Below are 25586 nucleotides of genomic sequence, written 5' to 3'. Positions count from 1 at the left end.
GCATTCATGATTCTAGCAACAGATTACCCTATCCTAGCCTGAACTATATAGTTCTAGTATGCACAATTTATGTACTGGTATTTTCCCCCATTTATAACTGTATGGATATTTTGATGTTCTGCCCTGGCACCTAGTTTCTCTACAAACAACATTATGAACAATAATAATAATAATAAAAATAACACTGGTCGGCAAAATTTAACTTTTGGAATGTTAAATTGATCAGAGTGTTTCTTATTGTATTTTTTGCTCTGATTTCAAATCTGTTTGCCAAATTTACACGGAGAGCTGGGTTTTTGAGTAACATGGTTTTAAATATAATTTGCATTTGAATTGTCCTTTAATATTTACAATATGAAGTTACATTCTACAAAATGCTAGCTAGAATCTGATTGGTTGCTATAGGCAACATCTCCACTTTTCAAACCCGCCAGAAATCTCTCAGCTTGATACATTTACCCCCAGCTTGTTTTAAGCAAAATATATGATCAGTCAAAATTATCCATTTAACAAAACCATTGTTGACCAGTGTAATTTCTTCATTTTCAGGAGAAGTTGTTCTTTTGGCTGCCATGCCTGCTGATGGGCCAGCAGAGAGCTGGCAGCGATTGCCTGATGGAAGATTTGCCTCACCAACCACCTCTTTTACACAGCAGGACATCAACGAAGGCCTTGTGTGGTATAGACATTCTGGATCCCATCTACAAGGGAGAGACTCATTTAGTTTTCAGGTACAGTGTTATGAAGTTTGCTTTATAAACCTAGCATGTTGTACTCAAAATATATTTTCTGATCTTCATTCATTGCTTCTAAATACTTTTACTTTTTTTTTTTTGTATTGCATTGTTTGAATATACTTCATGTACTGTGTATATAATTCACAAACTAGATGGAAAAAATATGAATTGCAGCCGATATATAAAAACAATATACACTATGGACCTCATTTAGAGTCGGACGCAAAGTCCAAAGTCCATTTTAGGCGCATCCAACAAAACAACACTATCATGCATGTGCAGAAAGCATCAAATCCGCCACTTGCGCCTAAAACAGACTTTGCGTCCAACTCTAAATGAGGTCCTATATGGACAAAAGTATTTGGCCACACCTGTCAGTTATTGAATTTAGGTGTTTCAATCAGCCCATGGCCAGAGGTGTATAAAATCAAGCACTTAGCCATGCAGTCTACATTTGCAAACATTTGCAATGCAAAATGGGTCGTTCTGAAGAGCTCAGTGACTTCAAGTGTGATCCTGTGATAGGATGCCATCTTTGCAATAAGACGGTTTGTGAAATTTCATCCCTGCTGGTTATTCCACGGTCAACTGTAAGTGATATTATTAAAAAGTGGAAGCGTTTTGGAACAACAGCAAATCAGCCACAAAAAGCGGAAGATCAAGTAAAATCACAAAGTGGGGTCAACAACTGCTACGGCGCATGGTGCGTAAAAGTCGCCAACGCACTGCTTATTCCATAGCTGAAGAGTTCCGAGCTTCCATTGGCATTAATGTAAGCACAGAAACTGTGCGGTGGGAGCTTAATGGAATGGGATTCCATGGCCAAGCAGCGGCATGCAAGCCTTGCATCACCAAGACCAATGCCAGGCGTCTGATGGAGTGATGTAAAGCACACTGAAACTGGACTGTGGAGCTTTGGAAACATGTTCTCTGGAGTGACAAAATCACGCTTCTCTATTTGGCAGTCAGATGGGCGAGTCTGCATTTGGTGGATACCGGGAGAACATTACCTGCCTGACTGCATTATGCCAACTGTGAAGTTTGGTGGAGGAGGGATAATGATATGGGGCTAGGCCTCTTATCTCCAGTGAAGGGCAATCTTAATGTTTCAGCATACCAAGTCATTTTGGACAATGCTATGCTTCCAATTTTGTGGAAACAATTTGGGGAAGGCATTTTACTATTACAAAATGTCTGTGCCCCAGTACACAAAGCAAGGACTCAAAGACATGGTTTTGTTAGGGTAATTTTACCTCTCTTTTATCAAGTCCCTTCAGATATCAGTGAGATAAGATGCTGGTTAACCAGGAGATCAGTAATCAAGACACAGACATGCCAATGTCAAGATGTATACTGAACTGTCCTCGTTTATTTCTGGCATACATTTTATACATGAAAAAGCTTTTGATCTGGTTATAGAGCAGAAACACAAGATTGATATTTTCCTGAGTAAATATAAATCTTCTGACAAAGCTAGTTAGTTCTCTTCATGTCACTTTTATGGGTTCTTATCAACTTTCACTGGAGCCAGTACTCCCAATGTCCTCATCATCCATTATCCCATGTCCTAGGCCTCCATCCGGGGTCTTTGAGATTGTTCAAGGCTGGAGCTGGTGATTACACTGAATGTATTTTTGAGGCAAATACCAAGATTTTTAACTCCTTCACATATCATTATTACCATCATCATTGAGAACCTAGAAATGCTCTCACAATCTCCCTCCTTTTAATAATATATATAAAAGGTAAAAAATGTTAAGGCCTGAAATGGTGACATCTAACGCAGCCCAGACTAATTTTGTACAGTCTCTTGTGAGAAAGCAAGGGTCTTTCACCATTCACCCGGGACCGAGTACAGATATCAGCACTTCTGCCCCTGTTTATTCAAAAAGTATCTTTTCTTCATGCCTCTGCTGTAATCTCTGTATATCTTTTCTGAACGTACATGACATATACCAGTTCCATCCTATCAATATGATCAATACCACAGTGATAATGAGTAGTGGGTGTAATGCCCATACATAAACACTAGTGTTATGCTGCAACATACATGTTTGAAATACTGCAGTTTGTTGTGGGCAAACAGGTCTTATGTCTGTGTTATCACAAAGATCTAGGTTATGTGTCCAGTGTGACCAGCGTCGTCTTGCAGTGTGATGCGTGCAGCCTGGAGTCTCGGTTCTGGAGTTTCACTGATGTGGGGGTGGTCAGCAAGACCTGATACAGACCCTCCAACCTTGGTTCGAAAGTTCTCCTCATGTGTTTCTTTAAGTGCACCCAATCGCCAGGTTTCAGCTTATGCGGCTGTAGGTCTGAATCAGGCTCTGGAGGTGAAGAAAATGCTAGAACATGCAAATAGTTTAAATGATCAGTTAGACTTATCATATAGCTAGTCCAAATCTCCATGTTTATGTTGTAATTGCTGTGGATAATAACAGACTGTCTTTGGTAGTGTTCCAAAAAGTATTTCATAAGGAGACAACTTGCTATTCCTATTTGGCACAGTTCTTACACTAAACAAGGCTATGGGAAGACATTCTGGCCATGGTTTTTTTATTTCAGCCATGATTTTCTGAATTTTCAGTTTCAATGTCCCATTTAACCTTTCTACTCGCCCACTAGCCTGTGGTCTGTACGGCACATGAAAAGCTTGCTGTATGCCTAGATCTGTCATTATGTGTTGCATTATTTCCCCTGTGAAGTGTGTACCTCTATCTGATTCAATTACCTCAGGGACACCATACCTGCACACAATCTCACCAATCAGTCTTTACGCAGTTGCTTTTGCTGTTGCCTTGGCTACTGACCAAGTCTCCGGTCATTTACTGAGAAGATATGTACAGACTAGAACATATTCATATATTCCAGATTTAGGCAGTTGTATATAGTCTATCTGTAGTCTTTGAAAAGGATAAAAGGCTTTTGGAGTGGTAGCTTGTGACGTTTTTACCCTTTTTCCTGGATTTGAAGTTCCACAGATCCAGCAGGCCTGAACATAGTCTGTAGCAGCGTTATTGAATCCTGGAGCTATCCAATGCTGATGGACCACGCTGGTCATCTGTTCCTTCCACAGGTGTGGCTGTCCATGAGCTATCTGTAACATGGGAGTGAACAAAACCTGTGGAAGACAAAGTTTATCATTCAGTTTCCACATACCAGCGCAATCTTCTTGTGCTCCTAATCGTTTCCATCTTTCTTTCTCTAATGGTCCTGTTTGCTGTTGAAACTTTTTAAGATCAGTGTAGTCAGACATTTCTTTCTGTACTGTGTATACTTCTCTTTCAGGCTTTCCCTTAGCCGCCTTTTTTTTTTTTTTTGCTTCTGCATCTGCACAACGTGTTCCCTTTTGAAACAAAAGTCTCATTCCTTGTATGTGCTTCTATTTTAATTACGGAAAACTTGTGTGGCAATTGCAATGCTCTAAACAAGTTTCTTATTAGACTGGCATGCTGTATGTCCTTACCACTAGAGGTCTTGAAATCTCTGCTCTTCCATATTGGACCAAAGTCCTGTGTCACTCCCCAAGCATACCTGGAATCCGTGTAGATATTGGCAGTGGTTCCTTCTGCATATTCCAATGCCTTGGTGAGTGCTATCAGTTCAGCAGCTTCTGCTGACAGTATCGATGATAGTGGTCCTGAGTCAACTACTTCATTTTCTGTAGTCATCGCGTATCCTGTAAATGGTGATCCGTTATCATAATACCTGGAACCATCTACATAAAGTACATACACAGCATTAGACAAGGGAGAGTCAGTAACATTTGGAAGAGTCTGTGCTTCCATATCCATAACAGCGAGGCAATCATGTGAAAAAGAAAAATTGTGGTTAATATTTTCACCCAATTCATCGTCATCACCTTCACTATCACAATGTCTTTCTTCTGACGGCTCTTGTTCTTCACTATTATTCCCTCCTTTTGAATCTTGAGATTCATACATTAGGGGTAACAATGTTGCTGGATTTAATACTGTGCACCGTTTGACTGTGACATGTGAAGCACTTAACAATGCTACCTCGTACTTAGTGAGTCTGGCTGCTGAAAGGTGTTTTTACCTGTTGTATCGCTTGTACTCTTTGTGGCGTCAGATGTTTAGTGCCCTATGAAATGCAGTGTCCTAAGAAAATTACCTTCTGTGCTGCTTGGAGCTTGGATTTGGACACTCTGCAGTCCTGCTGGCCCAAAAAGGTTAGTAGAGAAACAGTTTCTTCTTTACACTGTTGTTCACTATCAGCAGCTATCAACAAGTCATCAACATACTGCAATAGTCAGGTAGTTTCAGGATATTGTGGTAACCAGCCTTGTAAGACAGTTGACATTGCTTCAGAGAATTCTGAAGGGCTGGTGGCCCCTCCCTGGGGCAATCTGGTCTAGCAGTATTGTGTTCCTTCATGCGTAAAAGCCAGCATTTTCTGTGAATCGTTAGTTATTGGTGCAGAAAAGAAAGCATTTGCTAGATCTATAACTGTAAACCACATTGATGTAAGAGGAATTTGGTTCAGCAAGGTATGTGGGTTTGGGACAATGGGTGTGTTCACAACCAGTCGTTTATTTATTTCTCTGAGATCGTGAATTAACCTGAATTCGGGAGCTCCACCCTCTCCCTGTTCTCTTTCCTTGACTGGGAATAAAGGTGTATTAAAAGGTGATCGACATTTCTTTGCTATACCTTTGCCTTGGTATTCTTGTAATTGATTTGTGATTGCTTTATTCTGTAACAAAGTCAAAGGATATTGTTTAACACATATTGGTAGTGTGTTAGGTTTTAGTATAAGTTGTACCGGAGCAACTTTTAACAGTCCCACATCAGTTTTTTCCCTTTGACCATATTTTCTCAGGTACATCCTTCAGCCACTGTGGTAGTGGTGCCTCATCTTGAGATGTGTTTTCACTTGGTTGTTTCAAAAACACCTGTACTGCTGCTTCTACCTGATTAGATATGTTGTCTGGAAGTTGACTGGTGCATTTTATCCCTTCTGGGGTGTATTTAATGCATGCTCTCATTACCTGTAATATGTCGGCACCCAGTAGATTTACAGGACAAGTGTTTGAAGTGAGAAACTCTATAGGGACAGGAGTACAGTCTTTGTTTACTTGTATCTTCACTTTTTTTTTACTTTTCCTAAGGTGTATGGGCTGTTCTGTCAACCCTGATGCTGTTACATAATCTGAGGTCACTTATTCTTGTGGTACTTGATCGTGTCTCAATACTGTTTGCCTTGCCCCCGTGTCAATTAGGCAGTCCAATTGTTGACCAGTGAGCAGTGTAATTTGCACAGTAGTTCCAGGCAGCTTACCTTCTTCAGAGGTGTTTACAAGAACTGGGCAAGGTGTTGACAACGGGGAGCCATATCTTCATCTCTTTGCTGCTGCTGCCATTTCTTGTATTTCCTGCAGTCCTTCTTCATGTGACCTGGTAATTTACATCAAAAACATCTGCCAGTCATGTCCTCACCTTGATTCCTTTGTCTTGCACTTACTGTTTCTGTTCCTTTTGGCTGCTGCCTTACTTGCCATGTTCATTTTCCCTGTACCAGGTGTACAGTTACCTGAGGAGTCTTTTGGGCATTCTTTTCCCTTTTTTCCTGCCTCCTGGTCCTCCAGTCCTCCAAGTACCTGTAACAAAGATTACATTTTCATAGACAATGCCTCAGGTCTGACTGTAAAGAGTTGGCTTCTTACCTCATTCGTTAAACCATTCAAAAACTTTGTTTTCAACATTCTTTGACCATCTGGGGTTTCTGTAGAAAAACCATCATTTTGTCTGGTAGTTAATTTATCCAAATACATCCTTACTGAATCATTTCTCTGTGTTATGTCTAGTGCTGCTGGTGCTTTTAATTTTGTTTATGACACCACCATTGTACTCTGGCTAGAAATTCAAGACCAGTTATACGTATTTTTTTGTTCTACAGGGGTTGCAGGATGAGTAATAGCCCCCCTGTCACCTTCTGGTGCGCTTGCTGTTAACCCCTGCTGTTAATTATTTGAGTCATCACTCCCATTATTAGCACCTTCGGCAGTATTGGCATCAAAGTTTGGGTTAGGCACCCTTTGTATTCTGACTGGATACATATTAGTGTGAGAATGCAATACCTGCTTTTCCAATGTTGTTCTCCTTCTCACCCTCTGATTTGTTGTTTCTCTTTAATGGACTGATATTGTGATCCTTCAACCGGCTTACCATCATTGGTATCTTGTAAACATTTTCCTGTAAGAATTATCTGTACAAGGAGGTGCATTAGATTCCACATTGCAAATACTGTCTCTCAGGATAATCATTTATTTCATTATTAGCAGACTGAGAATGTATTAGTACAAGCAGATTTTGGTCTGTAGGGAGGAATCAACTTTCCTTGTCCTATTCCAATGCCACCACAGTGCTGTGTCCCCCAGAAAAAAGCTTCTTTTATTTGTAAGCAAAGCATGCCCATTTGTGACATTCACCACATTGTACTTATGATGCTCAATTTATTGAAGATGCTCTCATATGCAAGATTTGAAAACAACTGTATTGCTAGATGTATGGGCAGACTGAGTGATTATTATTAAGCAATCTCTTTCCTGCACATGCTCTCTGTATCAAGGTTATCAGGTTTTAATTGTTCTCTGTCTATATATTTTTAAATAAAATATAATTTGTGAAAAGAAATTTTGAATAAAATTCGGAATCTTTGCGTCTGTGGGGTCTATAAAGCTGCACTACCATCTGCTGGGTAAACTTTACTTATTTTCTCGTTGCCCTAATCGGAACCACACGGCTGCAGCTGTTTCTCCCGGGGCTCCAGCTGGAGCAGGGAAAAGGTTAATAAATATGATCGAGTAGGTGGTAGTGCAGCTTTAAGGTTAACATAATAAGGTAAGTTTTCCCCTATTAATCACATTGGTTACTTACTTGTTAATATTTACAAAACAGCTGGCAGATGAGAAACTGAAAAAAAACTGCAGGATAAAATGATTTGGAACAGAGGAGTGACTGAAAGAGCGTGACTACTGGACTCACAATAGAATTATTTTCTTGAGACTGTACATGCCAAAATTCAGAGTGATACCTATTTGCAGCCAGGAAAGTAAACGATTTCTTTACAGAAATATTACAACCTCTAACACCCTCAATAGCCTTAACTGTTTGGGATTCAGTTCAAAACTCCAATATGCAGCAATACAAAGATATGCCACTGGAATAAATAATTAAATATCACTCAATAAATAGTTAATGCTTTATAAGATTTATCATACTATCATTCTCTCTTCAGTTCAAATAATAATCATACCGTAGGTCCACTGTGGTACAACCATTTCTCGCAGAATCAGAGATGGCAAGAACTCTTGTTCTTTTATCTTATTCAGTAGTAGACTTACCGATGGACTTTGGAAATAATAAAATAACAATCTTTGTGTTGTTTAGAAAACATATTGGCAGGTGTGTAATACTAGTTGACTTTATGTTCTTAGTTAGAGATATAAATTTCCTTTGAGAGCAGTGAGTAGAAAGTTCATCAACAGACAAGACGGTAGTAATTTAGGAAGCGTTAAAAAAAAATTGCTTACTTCAGCATCAAATATTCCCTGGTAACTCCTAATCTGTCTGAGTTATCAAGCGAGTTACTTTGGAAATTGCTATAATCACCTGTACTGATGGATTGTGAGAGTAAAATTATCAAGAGGTCCTTGTGATAATGACTGGGATGAACTCTACGTGCTCAAATTCCTAGAACCAACAGATGCTCCTCTCACACTTCTCTCATTCCAATACTTACAATGTACTATTATCTAATGCAGAGAAACCATTTCAGTTTGTAAATACTTTCCTGCCTTTCTGCTATATACTGCCTAGAAAACAACCACTAATATGTTAAATGAATTATGTAAATTGAAGTACCGGCTGAAACCACAGCTTATTGCAATAAATACATAACTAAAAATAATGTCAAATAAACAAAGGAATAAAATACATATCTTACATGTCTTATTACTACATTTGGTTTGTGAAGGTACTTTATTGGCAATCATAAAACTAAAACACATTGTTTCCCCACCACTTGCACATGGGTACAATAATTGGGCCATCTGTCTAGTATTATGCAAAATATAATCTTTTCTAAGCAGTGGTCCTTATACACATTCCCACCAGTGACTTTTTCTGTGGCACCCCATACCTCTTACCAACATAGCTCTCCAAGTTTCCATCTGTCAAGACATCACATCTATACAAAATATATCTGGTAGCTAAAAGCATGGTCTAGTTGCTATTTACAGTGTAGAAGGATGGCAGGAGCAGTGAAGTTTTATATTTTTTTGTTTCTTTTTTGTGTACCCGTGTCCACATATTTAAACCACCTACCCAAATCACTAATTAAATTGAATAACATATTACCCATGTGGTATTTATGTTTACACAGATCAATAGAGTTATATTCATGCACTTTTACCAACATAATATGTAACACTTATTGTTAAATGTATGAATAAGGGAAAAAAATAGATAGGTATACAAAGCATTATATCCAGTGCTCTTTAGACCCTCCCTTTCTACAGAGGGAGTTTTATCCCTTTACAGCAGCTTCATCAGGGTTCGGTCCTGCACCCTGAACCTGGAAACAGAAGCTGATGGGCATGGCCATGCCTCTTATTGATAAATTAATATGCAATGCTTGCTATCTCAATCTAAATGTATTTCTTACAGTCTTGAACTGTTATTTCTAATAGATAAGCTGTAAAACTGGTAAAGTTTGTGTCAGTCCATATGTGGAGTCAAAAGTCCTGAAAACCATTAAAGAGGACAATTAACATATGGGGATATAATTCCATACTATTACATATACACATGATTAAATGTATATACTATATAAACAATAAAATCAAAAAAATTCAAACAAATGGTGTGCAAAGTGAGCAGAGTTCTACTGCAAATTCACCAACCTAGGCCCAGACCTATGTGGGCTTCTCTATTTAGGGCTGGGTTTAGGACACAGCGGGGAAGAAATTAACAAAATGCACATTTCCAATCAAGGTCTCTGACAAAAACTTAGAGTTCCGGCGAGTACAATTTTATTCCGCTGATCATTGTGCAATCAAAATCCTGCACAAAAACTATACACACATTGCCACAGTGTTGTTAAATATTTTAGACATATGGATCATGTCTTATGCATGGACTTTTATGTTATTACTGCAGTAATATTATAGTGAATTGATTTTGTGAGACAATATTTGGTTTTACTTATGTGTGGTTATTTTATTGTTGAGGAAGTATCTATTAAATTGTTTTAATATTGCCTTGGATATTTATATTATTCATCAACCAGATACTTTTGTATTGTTTGATACACACTACTTGCAATCTCCTTTCAGCGCTGTAAATATCTTCCTTATTTAGAAACTCTTACTTTAGGATATGACACTATCCCTATACAGCTGGGTTTTTGATTCCATTTAAGTGTGAATATCTCTGGGTTAGCGCCAGGTGATCTTTTTTGGTTTAAAATGCACATTTTCCATTTTTTATAAAATAAACTATACAACTTATTTTTATTTTAAGATCATAGTTAAATGTTACTGACTTTTTTAACAACGGTCAATCCCCAATGTCTATTAGTGTTATATGCTTCACACATAGACAAAACATTAGGAGCATAAGACATACACTATATGGACAAAAGTATTCAGATGCTTGACCATTGCACCAACATGGACTGCAATGACATTGTATTCAAATACATATACTTTAATATGGAGTTGGTCCCCCTTTTGTAGCGATAAAAACTTCCACTGTACTTGGAAGGCTTTCCACCAGATGTTGGAGTTTGTCTGTGGGAATTTGTGCCCATTCATTCTGTAGAGCATTTATGAGGTCAGACACTGATGTTGAACGAGAAGGCCTGGCTCCAAATCTCTGTTCCAGTTCATCCGAAAGGTGTTCGATGGGGTTGAGGTCAGGGCTCTGTGCGGGCCAGTCAAGTTCTTCCACACCAGACTCACCAAATCATGTCTTTGAGTCCTTGCTTTGTGTACTGGGGCACAGACATTTTGGAATAGAAAAGGGCCTTCCCCAAACTGTTTCCACAAACATTAGCATTGTTCAAAATGACTTGGTATGCTGAAGTATTAAGATTGCCCTTCACTGGAGATAAGGGGCCTAGCCCCGTATCCTTATCCCTCCTCCAACAAACTTCGCAGTTGGCATTATGCAGTCAGGCAGGTAATGTTCTCCCGGTATCCGCCAAATCCAGGCTCGCCGATCTGACTGCAAAATAGAGAAGCGTAATTCATCACTCCAGAGAACATGTTTCCACTGCTCCACAGTCCAATGTCGGTGTGCTTTACATCACTCCATCATACGCCTGGCATTGGTCTTGGTGATGCAAGGCTTGCATGCAGCTACAAGGCCATGGAAACCCATTCCATTAAGCTCCCACTGCACAGTTTTTGTGCTTACATTAATGCCAGTGGAAGTGCGGAACTCTTCAGCTATGGAATCAGCAGTGCGTTGGCGACTTTTACGCACCATGCTCCTTAGCAGTCATTGAGCCCATTCTGCAATTTTACGTGGTCTTCTGCTTTGTGGCTGAGTTGCTGTTGTTCCTAAACGCTTCCACTTTCTAATGATATCACTTACACTTGACCGTGGAATATCCAGCAGGGATTGCATTTCACGAACCATCTTATTGCAAAGGTGGCATCCTATCACAGTACCACGCTTGAAGCCACTGAGCTCTTCAGAAGGACCCATGTTGTATCCCAAATGTTTGCAAATATAAACTGCATGGCTAGGTGCTTGATTTTATACACCTCTGGCAACGGATCTGATTGAAACACCTCAATTTCATAATTAACAGGTGTGACCAAATACTTTTGTCCATATAGTCTATGCCTCTATGTCGCTAATGTCAAATAGAACATTTTAAAGGTATATCTTCTAGAGTGCAAGAATCAAAATAGTTAACTTTAACTATTTACTCATGGAGGGCATGCTTGGATTGTTCCACTACCAATGGATAAGGCTTTCTGCTTTGTTCAGTAGGAATGGGGTAATACAGTGTTTGTTTGTTTCTCTGTGTTGTTAAGTGCGTATTGTCGCTAACCAATAACGATTGTCGAACCTCGATTTGTGTTTCCAACGCACAAAGATTTATTCGCAAAAAGTAGTATAATATGTTCAAGCGAAGTGATAATAAATACAGCCGTTATCGCAGGCGCTCTGGATCCAGTGTGCAGTCATTCAATCCTGAAGTCTGGGGACAAGATGTCTGCACACTAGATGAGAAGCTGCTGCTTATATGCACACAGTAATACAATGGAGATGGTATAGCTTGCTTCTATTGGTCCAGGTTTCAGGAAGGTCCAAGGGGTTGTCATCATTGGCTAGTTCATACTAAAGAATCCAAAGGAGGGGGTCATCTCTCCAGGGGGTATGCTCTGCTCTTCCCGCCAAGATTCCTTAGTCTTAAGTAGTTCATAATTCCCTATCATTCATAACTTGTGTATGCACTCTGCGATTCCTTCGCAGAGTGAACCAAACAGTAGCAAATGTTAAGAGGTTTATTATGATACCACACATGATATGGTTCCTTCAACCTGTTCCATATATTTCACTAATGTGCATATAACTTATAATATATAACATAAATACTACTATATTTCGACATAAATGACTATGTGTTGCAACTACCATTAATGTGTACTATTTTACAAGTATGTGTGTTTGTGCGAATGTATGGTAAAAGACCAAATACTGTAGCTGCCACGTGTTGCAGCTGCGTACGCCCTTCCACGCCGTAGAGTGCCCTTATACGTCGTAGCGTACCGTACGCATCTTTTCAGACAAAGACAACCAAGTTTGCTCGACTTTAATTGAAATGACTTTATCCAATTTGCTGACTTCGACAGTGTTCACTTATGCAGTGAAATAGATCTCACCAGGGGTCATATTGTATTTTCTTTCTTGGTGAATTTAAGTACAGATCAGTGACAGATTAGTAAATAGAATTCAAGACCTTTATGTTCTCTGAGCACGTCCACCATATGTGAGTAAACAAACCCTCACTTACACAGACTTGCCAACCTAGTAAGGAACATTGCTTTCAGATGTGCTTGGTGTGGTATAACCTGGAGAATAACTTAAAGGTTTACCTTGTAGTTTAGAACTAATAGATGACACATGTTAAAGACCACTTTATTCCTTTGGGGAATGGATTGGGCTTTACCGATCACTTTTTCCCATTGCACAATATAATGGGGTCTTCTTTTGCTGATAAATCTGAGCGTATGGGTTGGGTCACAGGATTTAGTGCATAGCTGCTCAAAGTCTGTTAGCTCATCAACAAAATGCAATGGCAAATCTCCAGGAATCTAAGAGCTGTTGTCCAAAAATTCTTTTAATGACTGTATTGTTTTAATGGATTGTTAGGCTGACGGTCTGATCACCAGCCCACAGAACTAGATGGCGGAGGTCTTCACCTATAGCAGCCGCCTTTCCCTTAGAGCTTAATGTGCTCACTGGTACTCAGATGCCTCTAGGACTTAACCCCAGGTGTAGTGTGGGTTGGTAATGCAGGCCCGTAGTGGCAGGCCAGGAGGCAGAGGATAGTCAGACAGTAGCCGAGGTCAAGGGTCACAGGCAAGCAGGCTAGTCAGTAAACACGCCAAGGGTCAGGGTCACAGGCAAAGTAGCAGAATCCAAGGTACAGGCCAAAGGGTCAGGGTCACGAGCAAACAGGCAGAGTCCAAAGTCCAGGCAGGGGTCATACATAGAAAATTAAACAGAGTATCCACAGGACAGGGTACAACAGACAGGAGCAGGTCAGCAAGACTGGGTCAGAAGCGCTATAACCGGCAGGGAGGCTAAGCTGCCCTCCCTGCCTTAAATACTAGAATCTACCAATCAGGGCTTTGCCCTGTAATAACCCTCAGGGCCGGACTAATGGGCATTATATTAATTAATCAGCCCGCAAGCTGGGACAAGGTCAACGCATGCGCCCGGCGGTACTGCCTGCTGGGGCGTGCTGTCAGGAATACACGGCCTGCAACAGTCAGACTGGCTGGAGGAAGTGACGTCCTGGTCGTCAAGGAGATGGCCGGGACGCCAGGCGGGGCTTTAGCTGAGTCGCGGCGGTGCCCGTGGCTGCCGCGGCTACTAACATGGATGTATGTATTTAACAATACTTGTTTAAGGGAGTTGTGCCCACTTTCTGAATGCATTCATGTTTGATTTTGGCAGGAAGTAAGAGTAACCAGGAAGGGGTGAAGGAGGCATATTACCTGAGGTTAATTTGAATTTGTCTTATAATAGCAGAAATATATATCTACCATTCTGTTCATCAAGATTACATACTGCTTCACTTCATCTGGGCAATTCCCCCCAAGATGTTCCATATCTCCAAAAAGAAGAAATGAATGAACGCAAGATAAAAATTAACACATAAACAATGGCCCAACCGTGACCTCATAAGTACCTTTTTAGACTGCTCTATCCCAAGTAGCCCAATGCTTTGCTCAGGTGGAACTCCTAGTCTTGTCTTTTATAAAACATAGCTCACTATTCGTTATTGATTGACTCACATCTCCTGCATTCCACAACCAGGAGCACTTAGCTCTTGGGACGCATCTAATACTAGTGCCTCCTAGCCAGCAAGAGATGTCTTATCAGATCACAAAATAATTAACAAAAACAATGCTAGTGCAGAAATGTTGTCATAGGGGCCAAAGCCACTGAAATTCATAGGATTATAAGGGCATTTGCCCAACAGGCTATTAATCCAAAGTGGCTCCTACCTCAAACTAGACTGCAGAATACTGGTAGACAATCCATTCGGTTAGTAGTAAATCAAGTATTCCCAAAGTTGCACATAACTCTCCAATGTCATTAGGGTTATCTCAAATTTCCATCTCAGGCCATGAGGTAAAAAGAGAGGTTCCATCTGTAGTTAGTATAGTGGGCCCTCATGGAGTCCAGAAGTGGATTAAGTATCTTATGATGATTATGTTTCCCAGGACAAGTCAAGAAAGATTTGTATAGATGATTCATCAAAGTCTATATTGGGAAAGTATTGAACCTTAAGCATAATTGCCTTTTTTGTCAGAGTAATAATTTAGGCAAAAAATTGCGTTGCAGGAATGGTTGCTCTTTGAACCTTTCAGCCTTTTGTTTTTGTGTAGAAGTATTCCTTTAAAGTTTTTTTTTTTTAATATTACCCACTTTTAGTACTAATCATTAATAAACAGGTTTGATTAACTTTAAATATATATATTTTATGTTAGAGAGTTTTTTTTAAAGTGTACATAATTGTTATTAACAGGCAAAAATGTTGATTGTGACATTATTTTTCTGTTTACAGATATCTAGCGCATCTGCAACTCAGGCCCCACAAGACAGGCATATGTTTAGTATTGGTATTCTACCCAATCACCCAGAGGCACCGCAACTCTCTCCTGGATCCTCCCTCCATATGACTGTAAGGAATAAACTATAAACATCTTTTTACATGGGGTATTATTTAAGTGTACTTAAACTGTGGTCTGGGACGTCACACTTTAGGGGGAAGGCCTAACAATGCTTGTCCTTTCACTCTTGGGGCCCCAGCTCTACACTTCTGAGCATGTGCTGAGGCTGGTGCATGAGCACGTCCTTCCTGAGTGGATGAGGAGAGTGGAATCCAATGTGGGACATTTAGAACAAGCAGTGACCTCCACAGAGTGTGAAAGTTAATAAACATTTCTTTTTCATTTTATCTCTTTAAACTCCAACCAAAACTATTTTTTAGTTTTAAGTTTTAGGCGGGGTTATCTTTTAAAATTGAGGGATCTTTTTATAAAAGGGGAAAAAATGCCCTTGACGCGGTGAAATATTTGCTGGATGCTTCTCTCTATTTATCAAAGCCAGTGGTAGCGTTAGCCGGGTGTGTCTGGCAAAGCTTCCCCTTGCAAAGCATGAAAAGGCCCTTTTATCAACTACTGCTGCTGTCCTTCTATCACTATCACCATATTAAAATAAAGCATTTTTTTCTTTTTGTTTAATATAATGTTTCTTTTAAAGAATCTGGAACTGGAAGCCCAAGACAGGCTGAATGTGTGATGTGGCAAGCCGGCTCATGCACTGGCCTGGTGAGCATAGGACTCCTATGAACACTGCCAGACAGTATAGCCGGGTAACTGAGCATCGCTCAGCTGCCCCGGCAACCTTTGTTGATAAATTGTGCGATAGAAAATTCTTACTATGACAGCAATAACAAAATCTTCAAGATCGCCGTGATTTTATAAGGACAAGGGGCCTCATCATTATAGATATACCTCTACTATTGGGGTATTTTTCAGGCTGTAGTGCATAGAACATTAAAGGATTTATTTCCCTATTCCATTTCCCACTGAGAGCTATGTTTTTCATTTTACAACCATTAATCACCCATCAGGCATATTTCTGTGATGAATGCTACTACTACAAGCTCTGCACTCTACATAGCTGTCAGCTGCTTTATTCAATCATTTGATGGAGTCCAGGGTTCCATCTCCCCTGGGATCTACTGACATCCCTATTTTTATTATATAATGGTACTCTGTCATAGTATGATTTTTTTATAATGTGATCTCTAAATTAATTATAAACATTCCTTCACAATGTGGCAACGTAATTTCTAACATAATTATGAATAATATAACAATATAAAATGTAGAATGCCAACCTACATATATGCCTTTTGTCCTCCATTTTAATACATTAACTGTGTGCAGTGGATCAAATAAAATGTATTTGGAAATAATTATAAGTTATCCTTACTATTCTGACTGTGCTTTCATTCGGTCAGTCTTCCAATAAAAAAAATCCTTTTCCCTGAATCCAGAAAGTAAAAATTGTTTGGTTAATGCAGTGTTGTCTTGCACAGTGTACAGAAATGTCTGTACTGCTTTGTGCATTTTAATTCTGGAAAATTATCTGGCTCCATAGAAAAGTAGACATCTAGGGCCTGATTCATTAAGGAACTTAAATTAAGAAGTTTCTTATTTAAGTCTCATGGACAAAACCATGTTACAATGCAAGGGGTGAAAATTAGTTTTCTGTTTTGCACATAAGTTAAATACTGTCTGTTTTTTCATGTAGCACACAAATATCAACTTTAAATTTCAGTGTACAAATAAGCTATAAAGTATTTGTGTGCTACATGAAAAGACAGTCAGTATTTAACTTATGTGCGAAACAGAATACTAATTTGCACCCCTTGCATTGTAACATGGTTTTGTCCAGGAGACTTAAATAAGAAAATTCTTAATTTAAGTTCCTTAATGAATCAGGCCCCTATACATTAAATGGTTACTGAAAAAGTGCTGCTGTTGTCAGACATCATAGTATATTCAGCTACTGTGCCACAGGTATATTCTTCACCCTTCCTGCCACAGGAGCCATTTTGTGCACTATGAGAGGGCAAAATGAGCACAATAATTTCAGTGTAGATGCAGAATGCACTTGATAATTTAACCAATGAGTACATCTATTTACGTGTGTTAAGGTATCTTCTGAAGCTTTGTCTATATTGCTATATTTGTTTATATAGTTGACTCTACAAAAAGAAGCACCCACGTTAAATTGAAAACATTAGACAGTACTATAACAGTGTCAAAATTTGATTATACAGAGGTAATTGAATGATCCCTCAGTCCTACACAGTGTTTCTCTGAACTTTGAGTGAAACTTGTAGCTGTAAAAAATCCCTCCATCTGCCTCAGCAGCCGTAGTGAATTACATGAAATTGTTTGCCCGCCAGCTGAATGCTCATATTTTGCAGGCGCTTGAAGACCGAATGACAGTGATTGGATCCCATTATCTTTCATTTGTTGATTCAGAAAGTCCTAGTGAAAAAATATTCTACAATGTAACTGTACCTTTACAGCCACACGAAGGTGAGGAAACAAACTGATAGTTCTGTGGAATATTTATTATTCTGTCTTTGTAAGCTGTTAGGGGAAACAGCCCTGCTCTGTGTCTGTATTAGTAATTAAGCTAAACGGAATGTTGTGCAGATGTATCTTACAAATGACCAGGATACTTCCCCTGTTATTGCAATGCAGGGTATGAAACACACATATGTAAGAGGCTGCTGTCACTTGATGAACTGACAGTAGCACGGGTACACGCGGGTGTAACTGCATACCCTTTCTAATTACCCTCTCCTCACCACATGCCAAAAAAATCAAAATAAATCAAAATAAAGTATAATACTTGCTATATAAGAGGCACGTGAGAGCAAAGAAAGTTCTATAATAATAGCAGAATTTTTTTGTCCTCGTTGCATATTTTAGCAACTGTTATATGGAAATAGTACAATTGTAACTAACGGTAGTATAGTGATCTTAATAGGATGACAGGCAGGCTTTCATGGAAGCATGATAGCTAGTTGAATCATTTCATGAGATAGCAGAAGTGATTTGACATTCATGGGTAGGTAAGACTGTGCAGTGTACCCTCACCTGCAACAAACCTATATTTTTAGTTCAAGTTTAAAGTGATGCTCCTCAAGAGCATGATCCACACCTCCCACAGCATCCCCCAAAATGAGTTCCATAAATATATGTTGCCTAGATAAAATAATGATAACATAACAGCCAGGATTTCATGAGCAAAGATCCCTTGTTACAAAGTACTTTTTTAGGGCTTTGTTGCAGTGCAGTTGAGCTATATAAATTGCCTGTTAGTACCATCTAATAACAAAGATTTATGGTAAATCATTCTTTATTGAAGGTAATTAAGTAGCTGCCTAAAATGTTGGGGAATAATAAAGTTGTAGAGAGTCACAGCAGGGAGTTTACTGGATAAGTCATTCTAGTGTCAGCTAAATTAAATTCTCCTCACGCATTACTGTCTCACAGTGAGCCCTAACCAAAACCGCTTTGCATTTAAATTGATTGATTTGTTCTATTTGAGCGCTCTGTAGGTAAATGTGTCACTGTAGGTGTGTATTTTCTTAAAATACAATTACGATATAGTGTAACAAAATATAATACAAATAATATACTACTATTGGTTATTAAGTATATGTCACTATTTTTTGCCTTGTACATTAAGGTGGTACATAATTATCTGATTAAATAAAAGAATTGTAGTAATTTGTTGCTTTTCACCTCACAAGGTAGAACATAGATAGACAGGTGAACCTGAGACTTGTAGTTCAACATTATGGACGGTGCCCATTGTGTGCTTAGTTCTGATGCTGAGGTAGTATGGCAATGTAAACAAAAGGAAGTAGATGGACATTAAAATAAACCAGTAACCATATTGGTAGCGAGCGTCATGTGTAAGAAACAGGTTCATCAATGAGATGTTTAATTTCCTAAATTTTCAATCTATCAATATTACCATTAGACTTGTTGCTGTGACATAATCATCATCATCATCATCATCAGTTATTTATATAGCGCCAACATATTCCGTAGCGCTTTACAATTGGGGACAAATGTAATAAACTAATAAACAAACTGGGTAAAACAGACAAAGAGGTGAGAAGGCCCTGCTCGCAAGCTTACAATCTATGATAATGATGACATATGTTCACACAACGCATTTATAGTACCAGATGTGTTTTCCTTTATATATATATATATATATATATATATATATATATATATATATACAAGTTAACCCGTGCATGATACTCATGCATTCTAGTCAAATCAAGATACTTAAGGTCTTAAAAAGGTTCTTGTCATGCATTTGGGCCTAGCCCAGGCCTCCTCAGGGGAAGATCGTTACTTCCCGGCGCAAGCGCCCTTTTTAATGTGTGTTCATGAGGTAAAATTACCTCACGAAAATGAGTTTGACCCCTCAACTCGTAAATTTAGCCTTTACTACCCCTCCCACGGGGGGAAGGGGGGATGATGGAAGTTAACTGACTTGACTATTCTAATTTTTTTGTCAAATAATGTCAGTATACCAAATTTCAGGTCAATTGGATGAGCCCTTTCTGAGAAAATAGTTTTTTCCACACACACACACACACACACTAACGCACGCCTCTACACATGTGTGTTCATGAGGTAAAATTACCTCACGAAAATGAGTTTGAGCCCTACCAAATGTTAGCCCTTTTTGAATTTTTTTTCCCACACACACTAAGAATTTAGTAGGTCAGTGTATAACTCTGCCCAGCAGGTGGAGCTGCAACTTGGTTGTTTTTTTCCACACACAGACACCACTAAGCATTTATATATTAGATAATAAGTTTCTTTCATTTTATGGTTTCCTCCTTGAAATATTTATTTACCTGGCAACTGGAACATATAGTTTTGAAAACACATCTGACTCAAAGTACAATTTTAGCAATGAACTGCATTTCTATTGCTAGCATGCATTTTTATACAGATTATAAAGATCTGTAGGATTTCTGTTCTCTGTGGGAGAAAATTGCAGCATAATGCATCTGAACTCACAAAGGTGGTCCTGGTGACTTTATTTATTTTATTTTCTAACAGTTTAATCTGTTATTCACACAGGCAAACCCCTTAGATGATAATAAATAGTAACAATTTAGGCCATGCACCCTGATCCACTAAAACTACATACTTATCCACCCTCTGTTACGGTTCGGACTGACGCCAGATACATCTTTAGAACCAGACTAAGAGAGGCCTTAACCTATAGTAAGCCACCTTTCCCATAGAGAGCGGTTTTCTTACAGGTACTCGGATGCACCCAAGACTTGAGCTTAAAGTAGTAAGAATTTACCATGGATGCCAGGTAGCGAGGGTGTAGAGATTCTTGGAGCGGGCGGACTGAGAAGAAACACCAGTGGGTAAATGTTTCAAGCTGAGAGATTCCAGTAGGTTTGAAAAGTGGAGATGTTGCCTATAGAAACTAATTAGATTCTAGCTATCATTTTGTAGAATATACTAAGTAAATGATAACTAGAATCCTATTGGTTGCTATAGGCAACATCTCCACTTTTCAAACCCGCTGGAAACTCTCAGCATGATACATTTACCCCCACATGGTAGAGAAGAGGTAACAAGAAAATATGCAAATGGTCGAGGCAAGCAGCGTACCAGCATAAATGGAGACAGGCTAAAGTCGAGGCAGGCAGAGAGCTCCAGTAAACAAAGTCAAAGGTTCAAGATAGGCAGCAGACAAAGAATAATCAGGAAAAAGCAGAAGGTCAGGCAACGGATAATCAAACTAATAGAGTATCCGCAACAGCAGTGGAACGAGGTGCAGGCACAAAGCTATAACCGGCAGAGAGGCTAAGCCCTCCCTGCCATTCAAACTAATGGGAGCCAATGAAAATGCTTAATTAGGAATGAGCCCCCCACACTGATTGTTGATTGACAGCTAGCTGGGATGGAAGAGGAAGTCTCTTTAATAAAACATTGTCCTGGCTGGTAGGGAACAGAGGGGACAAGAAGAGTGTGAGAAGTTGCGCAGCGGCTCCTAACACCATCGCCCATTTATTTTTAGGACATGCCTCCTCTAACTTCCGAAAATTTCAAAATAGTTATTTTAAAATAATAACACTTATTGTCTCTCTTAATAGGTTTGGATTACAGTTCAGCGTGCTTTTGGCATGGAAAGACATGCATATTTTAAATATAAAGCACACTGTGAAAATAATTGAACTTAGATTAGTTTTATGCTCTTCTTTCCACTCAATCGGAAGGTATTCTGGAGCATAAAGATAGACCCCGCTCCCCAGAGAGGTACTTCACACAAGCAGACATCAATCAAGGAAATATTATGTACCGTCCACCGAGAGCGGCACCACACCTGAGAGAGATCATGGACTTCTCCTTCACAGGTACACATATCCTGTATCGTCTCATGTGGGCTAATCATACTAAGAACTGTCTACTGTCCATCTTAACTTTTGTGTCCTCGTGCTATGACCATAAAATACATTCCACTTATCTATAACTCAGATCTTCTTCTTATTCTAGGTCTCCCTGAATCTGTGAATTTCTTCTTTACAGGTAATAATACAACCATTATATGTCCACTGTAAACATTATATATACAATTTGACCTTAGTTATCCAACATTATTTAATACTAATATGCTGTAAATAAAAAAGATTATTAAAATTTAAACTATTTCAGAAAGGTATACGCACTTTGAGTTCCAGTACAACATGATAACCTTAAAGAGAATAGAGCAGTGGATGGGTTGGCTATTAACTGGCATTATGGCTATTAGTGGTCCCAGGAGCAAAGATTGCTTCCCAATCAAGTGTGATCGTGAAACTGGACTAGGTGTCTAATATACTTTTCGACAGCAACTAGGGAACTTTTAGAGGGTTCAGAATCCAGAATCAAAAGGGTTGCAAAAAAGAAAAGGATGAAATGGAGCAAGGAAATCTGTAATAAAGTTAATATACTGTATCTTTATCACCTGAACATGACAATCAGATTTATGGGCATGTAACATTTACAGGCATGTATGGTAATGTGTGATGACTAACAGCTGTTGTGCGGGTTTTATAAAGAACAATCTCTACTTTTACTGTGTTCTGATATGATAAAGTAGCAGACATTTGTATTACACATTAAATCATCTGATTGATGTTGATGTTCCTGCTCTCAGTTTCAGATGGGGAGTTCACAACAGCCGAGATGCCGTTTACCATCCATTTGCTTTCAAATGAGCAGCAGCCTCCTGTGTTCCAGATCACTGCTCCATTCCTTGAGGTCACACAAGGAGGAAGAGCTCCCATTGGTTAGAAGCAGACATTTACTTTTTAAGCACTTTTAAGTTGGAATGTGATTAGTCAAACAGCAGGATGATAAATAGAGAAACGACAGTTAAATAGAACACTTTTAGAAACTATAGTTTTTCTTATTTTAAACAAGCATTTTCAGTGCGTATACCTTACCATACAGAACTATGAGGAGAAATAATTGCCCTTTAATCATTACTCTCTATATAAATGTTTATGCAGTACTAAGTCAGGCATATTGTTGGAATTTACAGTAGTGGGATTTAATTTTAAAACATAATATAATGGGGAATAATATATTTTGAACATACACACTTTATATAATAATAATATAATATAATGCAGTGTCATCTTTCACAGCTGCCGTGTCACTTATTAATATATGTATCTAGTACTCATTTACATCAAGGCTCTGTGCAACTTTGAATATCATATGATTGCCTTTGGTCTTGCATGTTCCAGGACTTTAGTATATATTATATGATGATCTTATAAATTGATGGCTGTGATATGCATGCACTCAGTGAGCTGGGACCACAACACGTGCACAGCAGATACAAAAGTTACATGTACGCAATCCCTTAATGCTAAATGATTTAAAAGAAATTCTGTTTTAACTCTTTAGCTCATAGCTGACTGTGTGTATCCTATAAATAGAAGTGATCATTTGAAAACAGTGGGACTTAGTTTAAGCTAACATAAGAACATATACAAACAGTCAAACTGTTTTTAGGGTCATTAGTCATATTTTATTATATTATAATTTTTATGCTTAAATTTGTATTTTACAAGGCATGCTGAGATGCGTTATTGGAAACGTTGTTCTTACTGTACAGGCCAAGGGAGAAACAGACATAAGGTGCATAGAATGTGCACCAAGGAAATCTAGAGAATGAAACTCTGCGCCGCGGCTCAATCAAGCGGTTTCTTTCAAGGGAAATTAATTTGCAAAACGAGAATGTGAGCTGGCCCCTACTTATTCTACTATTTAAAGTTCATATTAGTGCCTCCAGTTCATATTATGCTACACAATAGTACCCCCAATTAATAATATATGCCAAACAAAATTGTCAACAGTTCATATTATGCCAATCAGTAGAGCCCGCAATTCATATTATGCCAAACAGAAGTATCCCCCGTTCATATTGGTCACACAGTAGTGCCCCCAGTTCATATTGTGCCAAACAGAAGTATCCCCCGTTCATATTGGTCACACAGTAGTGCCCCCAGTTCATATTGTGCCAAACAGAAGTACCCCCTGTTCATATTGTGCCAAACAGAAGTGCCCTCAATTTATATTGTGCCAACCAGAAGTACCCCCTGTTCATATTGTGCCATAGAGTAGTGTCCCCGTTTCATATGGTGCCAAACAGTAGTGCTGCCAGGATGGTGTATTATATATATGTGCAACTCACTGAACTGCTCCATCTTAAGCTCATCAGGGGATCAGAGATGAGTAGGGCGCATAGTAAAGGGCAGGGCGCAGCTGCACCACTACGTCTTGTGAGTCACTTAGTGACTAACTCACTGACACTGTCAGCTCATCAGAATGCCGGCGGAACCATTAATTTTGCTGACAAGCATGGCGACAGCAGCCAATATTTGTGTGCGTCTTGGCACACCCTGTGCGCACTCCTATGCTTAGTTGGCATTGTTCAAGGACCAACAAAGAAAACAGTTGTATGTTTATATTTGTCTGCCTTGTCTTTGTGCAGAACATGTGAAGTCAGTTCTGATTTGAGGGCCTTGTGTGCCTGAAGGGGAAAGTAATGGTGATCTGATTTCACCATGACTGGAGCAACATGTAATTGAACTGTAAATCAGGTCCTAATTGTAGAGGTTGATAATAGGTTTAAGTCTTATAGCGAGTGTTTGTCTTTAGTACAGTGTATGCATTCCCTTTGCTTTGGGTAGTACACGGCAGTGGTGTAAGATAGAGCTATATAAACAAAGCTATATGGAGCTATAGAAATAAAGGATAATCGGTTTAATTAAAAAAATCTCCATACATTGAGGAGTCAGGTTAGAGGACCCTGATACACTAGTGCTTATGGGATAAAGAACATACAAAATGCACTTATTAAAGTGTGATATTCGGTAGCAGGAAGTAAGATGGTCTGTTTACTAGAGCTTGCAATCTGGACATATACATTACCTCTTACTAAAGTGTTCTATTTAATAGTTCATGACAGATCCCAAGAAACCCCAGATGTGACATTGATCTTTGTTACTTGTTATGCAGGGATGCAATTGGCAGTGAGTGACATAGATACCACGACTGAAGATCTGTTATACGAACTGGTGGAGCCTCCCCGCTATGGTGTCCTAATGAAGTCAGACGCTGGCATACAGACCCCAATGAGTGCAGGTAGAAAACTGCTGACTTTACACATTTGCGTTGTTTTTTCTCATTAACTTTTTTTGGAGATACTGTTGTACAGAAAATACACAGGTGTAAATATAGGAAAGGTGGGGAGGGGGACACATATGTATGAAATTACAGATGTCATACAGGATAAATAATATGTATAGTTTTTTTTATGAAGTTATTTTAGTGTGGTTTGTTGGGCAGCCCTAAAATATCGCAGTTGCTATTGCTGGCTTTAAAGATTTTTCGTAGACATCAATAGCAAAAGTGATGGCATTAGGCTATAAAACTCTACAGCCCTTCTTAGAGAAACATTATGTACAAATGTTTCACCCAGATAGTAAAATCTAATGATATATTTGTAGCTCTGTCTATGTTTTTCTACAGATGTACACAGGGCAGATAGAATAAGATTTGTTTAAAATTTTTGATAGGTGATGCGTTCACATACGAAGACGTCAGCAGCAATGCATTATACTATGTGCATGATGGCTCCCCCACAACAGAGGACAGTATGGAGATTGCAGTGACTGACGGTGTCACATCCACTTCAACTCTTCTGAGAGTGATCGTGTCACTGGCAAATGACAACGGTCCTCGTCTTGTCCCGGGTACTTTGTTGTCCATCACTGTGGCCAGCAAGAGTTCTGTTATTATAACAAGATCTAATCTTGCTTACATGGTACGTCATCTTTTCTTTTCTGTTTAATTTACTCTTACAAACTGTTTTATTCTAAATCTTTTTTTAAAAAAAGCAGAAAGTATAGATCTGGGTAACTCATGAACTCATGAAA

At 38.9% G+C, this 25586-nt stretch overlaps 1 protein-coding gene across 1 annotated transcript in view; it reads left to right on the top strand.

The window, feature by feature from the left end:
- The window catches only part of FRAS1 (Fraser extracellular matrix complex subunit 1), a 410417-nt gene that overhangs the window by 298186 nt on the left and 86645 nt on the right, over window positions 1-25586 (top strand). Inside the window, exons 31-38 of the mRNA XM_075203987.1 lie at window positions 550-731; window positions 15075-15191; window positions 17514-17628; window positions 21372-21509; window positions 21649-21681; window positions 22292-22423; window positions 24667-24792; window positions 25227-25474. Coding sequence (XP_075060088.1) covers window positions 550-731; window positions 15075-15191; window positions 17514-17628; window positions 21372-21509; window positions 21649-21681; window positions 22292-22423; window positions 24667-24792; window positions 25227-25474 — 1091 coding nt within the window. The remainder of the gene's footprint in view (window positions 1-549; window positions 732-15074; window positions 15192-17513; window positions 17629-21371; window positions 21510-21648; window positions 21682-22291; window positions 22424-24666; window positions 24793-25226; window positions 25475-25586) is intronic.

The sequence above is a fragment of the Mixophyes fleayi genome, chromosome 1, assembly GCF_038048845.1.
Source record: "Mixophyes fleayi isolate aMixFle1 chromosome 1, aMixFle1.hap1, whole genome shotgun sequence".
Lineage (NCBI taxonomy): Eukaryota > Metazoa > Chordata > Amphibia > Anura > Limnodynastidae > Mixophyes > Mixophyes fleayi.
The sequence above is the reverse complement of the archived record's forward strand: the minus strand, read 5'-3'. Positions and strand labels throughout refer to the sequence as shown.